At 42.2% G+C, this 8,221-nt stretch overlaps 1 protein-coding gene across 1 annotated transcript; it reads right to left on the reverse strand.

The window, feature by feature from the left end:
• Positions 1-1,219: 1,219 nt before the first annotated feature.
• Positions 1,220-7,219, reverse strand: LOC124170067. Its single transcript, XM_046548754.1, has 4 exons — positions 6,822-7,219; positions 6,610-6,679; positions 6,360-6,479; positions 1,220-1,343 (listed from the first exon to the last, which is right to left on the reverse strand). Exons 1-4 carry the CDS (start codon positions 6,931-6,933, stop codon positions 1,220-1,222), a joined length of 426 nt encoding a protein of 141 aa, XP_046404710.1. The 5' UTR covers positions 6,934-7,219.
• Between the last annotated feature and the right edge of the window lie 1,002 nt (positions 7,220-8,221).

The following is an 8,221-nucleotide window of genomic DNA, read 5'->3' on the forward strand; positions in this document are numbered from 1 at the left end:
TAAACTAGTCACTTGGGGCATCATAAAAACTCTTCCTCCCGTTCAACCATAATTTTGCACTAATATATACTTTGTCAATTATATATTTTCTAATAAAGTTCCCGATACTCTAAACAGTTTAACAATGCATATGAGTAAAAGTCTGCGTGTTTTTAAATGAATATACATGAAAATAATTAAATGATGGTATAGCGTTTTACTAACCACGCCAGACAAGGAATTATAGTTGGTCTTGTAGGATCTTCTCCCCCATGAACCATCTGCTACTACTGTAATTAGCGGGACACCATTTTTATCAATCTCTCCAGCCTGAATAGCAAGCTTTGCCTCTTGCTCCGAGGCCTTTTTCATCAAGTCCCATGTAACATCATGGACTGCGGATGAAATTATTTGTCGAGTCTTTTGGTACGTTGAGTTGGACATACATGGCATATCAAGCACGGCACTCATTTCTGCCATTTGAGAGTAGCCTTGCCCAATACATATCGTGCTGGTGACCTAAAATTTAGGTAAAGATATTAACAATTTCAAGAATATATTCTATATTAGGGTTAAATGTTCTATATTCAAGTTCCATGTTCTAGGACATGCGGCCTTTCTTTCACCCTGCCCTTTCTATTCTTCACCCCCCCATATTTAAATCAATGCTATGGATTACCACTTACCATGGCTTGACTGATCGGCAGTTTCTCTCTGTTTGGATTTTCATTGGATAGAGTCTTTTCTATCCCACACATTTTGCATTTAAAACGAAATGAGCTAAAATATCCATTTCGTCTTTCGTCCAGGATCTCCATGTCTGACACGGTGCAACCAAATGGTTTATGATTTCCCATTTCTTTTAGAGATTGAAATAGATACTCGATGTCGAAAATTTTTCTTCCTTTGGGCTGGTAACAAGACTTGTCGGCATTGGGCGATAAAAAAGTGGTTCTGAAAAGACGAGAGCATGGGTATTTAGAGTTATCAGCTGATGCCAATAGTTTACGAAGGTAACAGCTCATTTATTTTCATCCAAGGTTTATGGACTAATCAAGAAAATTAATGATTTGCAGAAACAATGGAGGAACGGAAGTTTAAAGGAAATCCGGTGCAAAAATGGAATTAAAAATCAATGCCAAAACCGGATGGAATGCACTGCCGAGTTTGCAGCATAGAAAGAGAGAGAGAACTTCGCTTCAATCGGCAAGAAAATGCTTTGCAAAATAAAAGTTGCCATCTACCTTGCAGGACTTCGGGTTTCGTCCTTCTCGCCCGTCACTTCATCATTCGAAGGGGTTTCCGCCTCATTTTGTGTGGATTTCTCCGGCCAATGGCTGCATCCGGGCTCAGCATTTGCATCCCTGGAGTGAATAATTAAATATTATGAGTTTAATGGAAAATAATAGAAATGGAAACGTCTAAGTAATATATTTTAAATGTGTTGCAAACAAGATGTTCGACCAAGTCCGAGCAATCCTTTACAAAATCAAGAAGCGGAAGTTGGAATCCAGTGGAAAAATTGCATTCAAAAGCAATGTAATCTACATCTACATCTACATAATACCCCGCAAGCCGCCTAAAAGGCGTGTGGCAGGGGGTGTTAGGACACCAGCCGTTTACAGCTATTAAAAAAAAAAAAAGAAGTGCTCTAACGAGGTTGGGACAAGCGTTTATTAAAGTCCTTTATTGTTCGGGGGAAAAACGAATTCCCATATCTATCCGTTCGGCAAAAAATCTCTCTTAATTTATCGCTTCTGTCGGACCTGGAAATATAGTGTGGCTCTAAGATTATGTTCTCTGTGTCGCTCTTAAAGATATCCATTCTTAATTGTTCAAGCAATCTAAGCCTAGCGCGCAGCCTCCGAGTCTCCAACGGCTCCCAGCCTAATTCGCTTAACATCTGGGTAACACTGTCTGTACGCCCGTAGCGGTTTTTGACGAAACGCGCAGCCTTCCTTTGTATCTTATTCAGTTCGCGGATTAAGTCTTTCTGCACTGGATCCCATACACTCGCTGCATATTCAAGGTGCGGTCGGACGAGAGCGAAATAGCACCTTTCTTTTACTTTCTCATCCGAAAATCTTCCCACAATACGCTTGACGAATCCTAATTTCTTCAGGGCTATGCCGCAAATATTTTTTATATGTGTTCCCCACGTGAGGTTCGAGGTTATCGTAATTCCCAAGTACTTCACTTCGTCTGTTGCCTTAATGTTAATGCCATCCACTGCATAAACATTGTTAATGCTGGACGAATTCCGCAAAAAATGTACCGCCATGCATTTGCTCAGATTAAGTTTTAGTCCCCACTCTTGACTCCACAAATGAACGTTGTTTAAGTCCGATGATAGATTTTCATAGTCAGAGTGATCACTAATTTCGCGATAGATGACAGCGTCGTCAGCAAATAAACGTATTTTACTGCTAATGCGGGAGCAGAGATCGTTAATGTATATAATGAACAACAGGGGGCCGATTACGCTTCCTTGTGGAACACCTGATGTAACGTTTACAACATCAGAGCTAATTCCGTCGAGAACTACTTTTTGTTTACGATCTCTGAGAAAGTCGCGTATCCAGTTTACAACTGTTTCGTTTAATCCGCATGACTGTAATTTGTATAAAAGTTTGTTGTGAGGCACAGTGTCGAAAGCTTTCTTAAAATCTAGAAATAGAGCGTCAACTTGTCTTTTCGATTCACCAGATTTTATAACGTCGTGAAGAAAGAGCGCGAGCTGTGTTTCGCAGGATCTATTTTTTCGGAATCCGTGCTGACAGTCATGTAGGAAGTTACGTCTGTCCAAGAAAGTCATGATATTACTAACAACGATATGTTCAAGTATCTTGCCTATAATTGATGTTAGTGAAATTGGACGGTAGTTGCCTGGGTCATTTCTGTTTCCCTTTTTGAAAATGGGTGTAACGCTTGCAATTTTCCAGTCGGGCGGTAACTTCCCTTCGGAGAGTGACTTCTTGAATATGATCTCTAAGTAAGGCGCGATCTGTGGAGCTAACTCTTTGAGGACACGCGCGGGTATTCCCTCCGGACCCGGAGATTTACTATTCTTAATCGATTGTAGTTGTTTAGTTATCCCATCACGTTTTATAGATATTTCTTCCATCAAATCCTCAGTATATGGGATGTCGAAATTGAATTGAGTATCGTCAGCACTGTATACACTTTCGAAGTGGGCATTTAAAGTGTTAGCTTTGTCAATATTTTCGGTGACAAGTTTACCATCTTTATCAAATAACGAATCTACGGTTGAATGTTTTCCCTGAAGCTCTCTCGCGTACGACCAAAAGGATTTCGGATTTTCTTCGAGTAATTCACCAAGTACTTTTTTCTTAAACTTTCGCATTGCAGTTCGCATTGATTTCTTGGTTATTGAGCGTTGAGCCGCGTAGCTTTCTTTAGCTTCAAGTTCCTTCGATTTATTACGAGACGTGATGGACGTTCTGTACAAGTTGTATAGTTTTCTCTGTTTCCTAAGTTCTCTTCTGACATCGTTGTTGTACCAGCGAGGTTCCTTATTATCACATTTCAGTTTTTGCGGAATATGTTCGTTGATTCCTTGGCGCAGAATTTCTAAGAAACGTGTCCATATTACATCTGTGCTTTGGTCCTTTGATGTAACAACGAATTTTTTGTAGGAGTCATTAAGCATCTCACCAAATTTAGTAAAGTTACATTTATCGAATAGGTAAATATTGCGTTTTGGTTTTACGGCTGACACCACATCAACTTTTAACGTTGCAAAGATTACTCTGTGGTCGCTTATACCGTCAATAATATCGACTTGTTTTATCAACTTAGGATCGCTTACTGCTAAAAGGTCTAATATCTTATTTCCTCTCGTAGGTTTGTCAACTACTTGGGCGAGAGAGTGATTTGCAAGTATGTTGAGTAATACCTCGCTGATTTCTTTATTCCTTGAATTCGGTTTTACAGTGTAAGTATCCCAGTTTATGGATGGAAGATTAAAATCTCCCCCGATTACTATTACACCTTTACTGTCTCTCTGAGTAAATGCGGATATTTGATTTTCTAGAAGGTACATAATATCGACTTCGGAGTTCGGCGGTCTATAAAAAGAGCAAACATGAATACTCCTTTTGTTTCGTTGTTTAATTGTACACCATACGCTTTCAATTTCGTTGTCAATTATTTCGTGGGCGGCGCTTTGTAAATGGGATTTAACTGCAATAAAAACTCCGCCACCTGTTCTATTGCGTCGATCGCATCTGTAAATTTTGTATTCTGGAGGAAAAACTTCGCTGTCGCTTATATCTTCCGTAAGCCAGCTCTCTGTCCCCATGACCACGTCTGCGTCCTGAAAAATATGCTCGATTTCGGCGCGCTTGTTTTTTACGCTACGGCAATTAACTACAACAAGGTTAATGTCATATTTTGTAGTTAGAGTTTCGGTTGGTTCTTTTCTAGGCTTTTGTACACTCAGCGGGAGAATTTTATTGGCAGTACTAATAATATTTGATATTTTTTCTTTCTCTGGAGCACGCGTTTTGGGAATAATGACGCTATTGTCCGGCGTTAACGCTTCTAAGCTTACTTTCTTGTATATTTCGCATTGCGGATTTCCTCGGAGGCTACGTTCAATTAAATCATTGATAACCCCGCTAGATGACCTACCCTCTAGTCTAAAAAATACCTACAGTGCTCAAAAATCCTACGAGCCACCCGTTCCGACGCCTCTTTGGAGTAATGCACCCCAGACGAATTGAGGGGAGCCCGGCACGATCTAAGCACCGGCCGAAGATCCACGAACTCTGCCCCAATGCTCACACAGAGTTCCCACAGCCTCTTGTTGATCCAGGAAATCCTGTTCCAAACTCGAGGGCCGCAGTCCGTCCGTGGAACAATGCTACAGATGGACAGTCGCATATCAACACCAGTGCCCCTCCGAACGCGTTCCACTTCCGAGCTTAGATCCCTGAAGGAATTTAAGATCTCATCAGCTCTGCGTTCAGAGGCATCATTAGTGCCGACATGGGCCACCACCCGCAGTCTAGAACAGCCCGTGTCCTTCACCGCTGCTTTTACCGCCGCCGTAGTGTGGGATACAAGACCTCCTGGGATACACCAGGAAGAGACCCGTTGGTCCGCTCCGTCTCTCCTTGCCCTCTTCTCCAACTGGGGGAAAATCCGCCGGACGTTGGAACTCCCTAACAGAACAATCCCCGCCCTCCCTCCCCGGCTGCCTCTCGAAGCTGCATCCCTCGCGACAGGGGGTTCCTTCACGACCTCGCCAATTAGCTCCCCGGAATTGTCCTCCGACAAGACCTCGAAGCTGTTGTGAACGGGGATGGGGTTAGCCTTCGCTTCCCCCACTCCCCGACTTGGCCGTGCCACCGCCCCCCGCCCTTGGGGTACAACCACCCACTCGGGCCTCAGGTTATGCGTAATCCCCCGACCCGAAGACTGCACCGTCCTCTCCAAGGTCTCCGCGCAGGCTACCGCCCCCGAGCTTGCTCGAGACTCCACCTTGGAATTGCACGGGCCCTTAGAGGGGACGCTACGATCCCCGGACCGTGGGATTTCCACAAAACCCGTTACCCGGGCGTGTATTTCTGCCACCAATTTCTCGAGTTCGGTGACGCGTGCCTCAAGAAGGTCGCTTTTCGCCTTACTCTTGATCTTGGTGACGGAAGATCGGCCAGCCATACTACTCTAGCGGCTTTATCGGCTTAATAAAAACGCTATGTAATTACAGAAATCGATAATAATGATACAAATATTGCGTAAGAGGAAGTTAGTTTTCTAAACGAGTTAGTTAAGACAGGTAATAATGATGAAGAACAAGGGTGAATGATAGAGCTCGCACACAAATGAAGGATCAAGTAACTTTTAGGAATTAACACTAATACCTTAAATCTATCAATAAGTTCTAATAGTATTATAACTAGGCAATCTTTACAAACAATTAAGGCAACTTGAAATAAGGAAGAGAGAAGAGAAATCAAAAGCAAGTAAGTTGGTCAGCGACTACTTATCCGTTTCCCCGTTGCGTGGCAGGCACAGCAGCAGCTACAGGGCCAGGCGGCTTCACAACACTACTTCACTATTACACTTTTACTACTCCGCAAAATATAATTTGCAGAAGTACACACTAAAATCACTACACTAAGAAAAACGGAAGCAACGGCGTGAAAGCCCAAGGTGATCGCTGTCGGTCAGTGAAGAACCGGTTTCAGGAGCGCACGGCAAACACAACCTCACTCTACGAGAGCTGGTCAGAGAATGTAATGATCACGTGGAATGAACTACCAAGTTTTCAGTATAGAAAGAGAGAGAACAAAGAACTAAAACTTCGCTTAAATAAGTAAGAAAATGCTTTGCAAAATATAAATGCCATCTACCTTGCAGGACTTTGAGTTTCGTCCTTCTCGCCCTTGGCTTCATCATTCGAAGGGGTTTCCGCCACATCTTGATTGAATTTCTCCTGCAAATGATTGCATCCGGGCTCAGCATATGCATCCCTAGCGTGAATTATTAAATATAGTGAGTTTTTAACAAAATGCTGGAAAATCAGAGTGACGAAGATGAAATATACATTTGTGACGATGGCACAAACAAGGCACGAGAAAGTAGAAAATAATTTCACCTTACCTTTCTTTTTCGGTATTTTCTTTGCCCGTTGAGTCTGCTTTCGATGCTTGAAACTCCTTTTCAAGCTCTTCTGTAACAAATGTAAAAATATAAAATATATGTGCCTCGCCGATTAAATCGTTTAAACAGCGCGCTTAGAATCCGTGTTGAGATTTGACATTTCATCGTACGCAATGTACATATCAGAAGAACACATAACACTGGATACGTACCTTGCTTCGATGTTTTCCTCCGAGTAAGATTCTGCACATTGTAGACTCTTTTCTTTTTCACGTATCCTCTACGATATCTTGTTTTTCTGTAATGCTTCTTACATTCCTCCATATTACCGTCCTTCCCACACGCTGGAGATCACGGGCACGAACACTGTTCCTCGATAGCTCTCACCGAAAAACTAAAAGCGACCCGCCTCTGAAAAAGTGTTCCAGTGATTCCGCCGACTGTTGCACACGGCCCCCTTGGCTTGAGAAACAAAATACAAAGCTAATAATGTTTGCGAAGGCTGGTGAAAGGCTGACGTTCAGTGGGCGCAGACGATACTTGATACCTGGGGAGAGAGGTTTTCCCCCACCTCCCAGCCTTCGGGCGCTCTGTCTTGGGAGGCGAGAGAATAAGGTGAAATGGGGAGTGGAGGGGAAAGACACGGGACAGAAAGGCTAGTCAAGATTCTTATCGAGCGTAGAACGAAAAATGCCGTGCATGGCCTCATGATAATTGAATTTGTAGCTTTTCGTCAGTAAATGAGTACATGATGGTACTTTCTTATGGTATATAAAGGGTAATAGATTGAATTTGTCGAACAAAAAAACCTAATCGGTTCATGGGATGCCAAGATATCTGCTCAAAAAACCCTAATATTGATCAAGTTTAACATTTAATTGATATAATTGTAAGCCATGTACAAAATATTCGTTAGACAGAAGCACAGGTTCACCTTTTTCAAATATTTTATCAAAACTCGGCGGTATAGTCTGTTTTTCTGTTTGGATGAAGACAATAACAGATAGCCTCTGCAGGGGTGTATTCAGGCGGCGCGACCAACCCCCTTAAAGCCCATCTCCACTGCCTCATTTTCTCGTCTCTGACAAACTCCGGGATAAAAATTCGCTAGACGTAATAATGAAGGCAGCAATGGCGAGGAGCGATTTTGAGCATCAGGAATTACTCTAAATACGCTGGTCAACAAAAAACTTTTTTCTGTCCTAGAGATGTTGGGTGATCCTTGAGGTGCTTTTTGTCCCGATTCCAAATCTAGGCTCAGATAACATCTATCACGTCTACTTTCTTTAGGGAAACCGAACTAAATAAGGGTTCAAGGATATTTAAGCAAATGAATCGTGATTTTTAAAATGAGAAAAAATAGGTACTTTATAGGTGCTAAATATAGGAAAAAATAGGATTTTCTCCTATATTTAGCATCTGGTAAGTCCCCATTCAGTGTCAATCAGTAATTTGTTAACATGTTGCTGAAATTTCCTTGGTTCTATTTTTCCAAATGTAAAATATCTTGGTTGAAACGCTCACTGTGTTCATCTCTAACAGCGCTGAGGTGAGGCACTGATGAGGAAAAAGGCAGGGTTTGAGTCGAGAAAATAGATTTTTAAATTCATAT

Source organism: Ischnura elegans, chromosome 13 (genome assembly GCF_921293095.1).
Source record: "Ischnura elegans chromosome 13, ioIscEleg1.1, whole genome shotgun sequence".
In the NCBI taxonomy this organism is placed as follows: domain Eukaryota; kingdom Metazoa; phylum Arthropoda; class Insecta; order Odonata; family Coenagrionidae; genus Ischnura; species Ischnura elegans.

Excerpts from the sequence above, each read along its gene's own strand:
- LOC124170067 (XM_046548754.1), bottom strand. The coding sequence starts at position 6,933 with ATGGAGGAATGTAAGAAGCATTACAGAAAAACAAGATATCGTAGAGGA. Across the intron at positions 6,480-6,609 it reads GAAAATACCGAAAAAGAAAG|GGATGCATATGCTGAGCCCG; the intron begins GTAAGGTGAAAT and ends AATTCACGCTAG. Across the intron at positions 1,344-6,359 it reads GAAACTCAAAGTCCTGCAAG|GGATGCAAATGCTGAGCCCG; the intron begins GTAGATGGCATT and ends TATTCACTCCAG.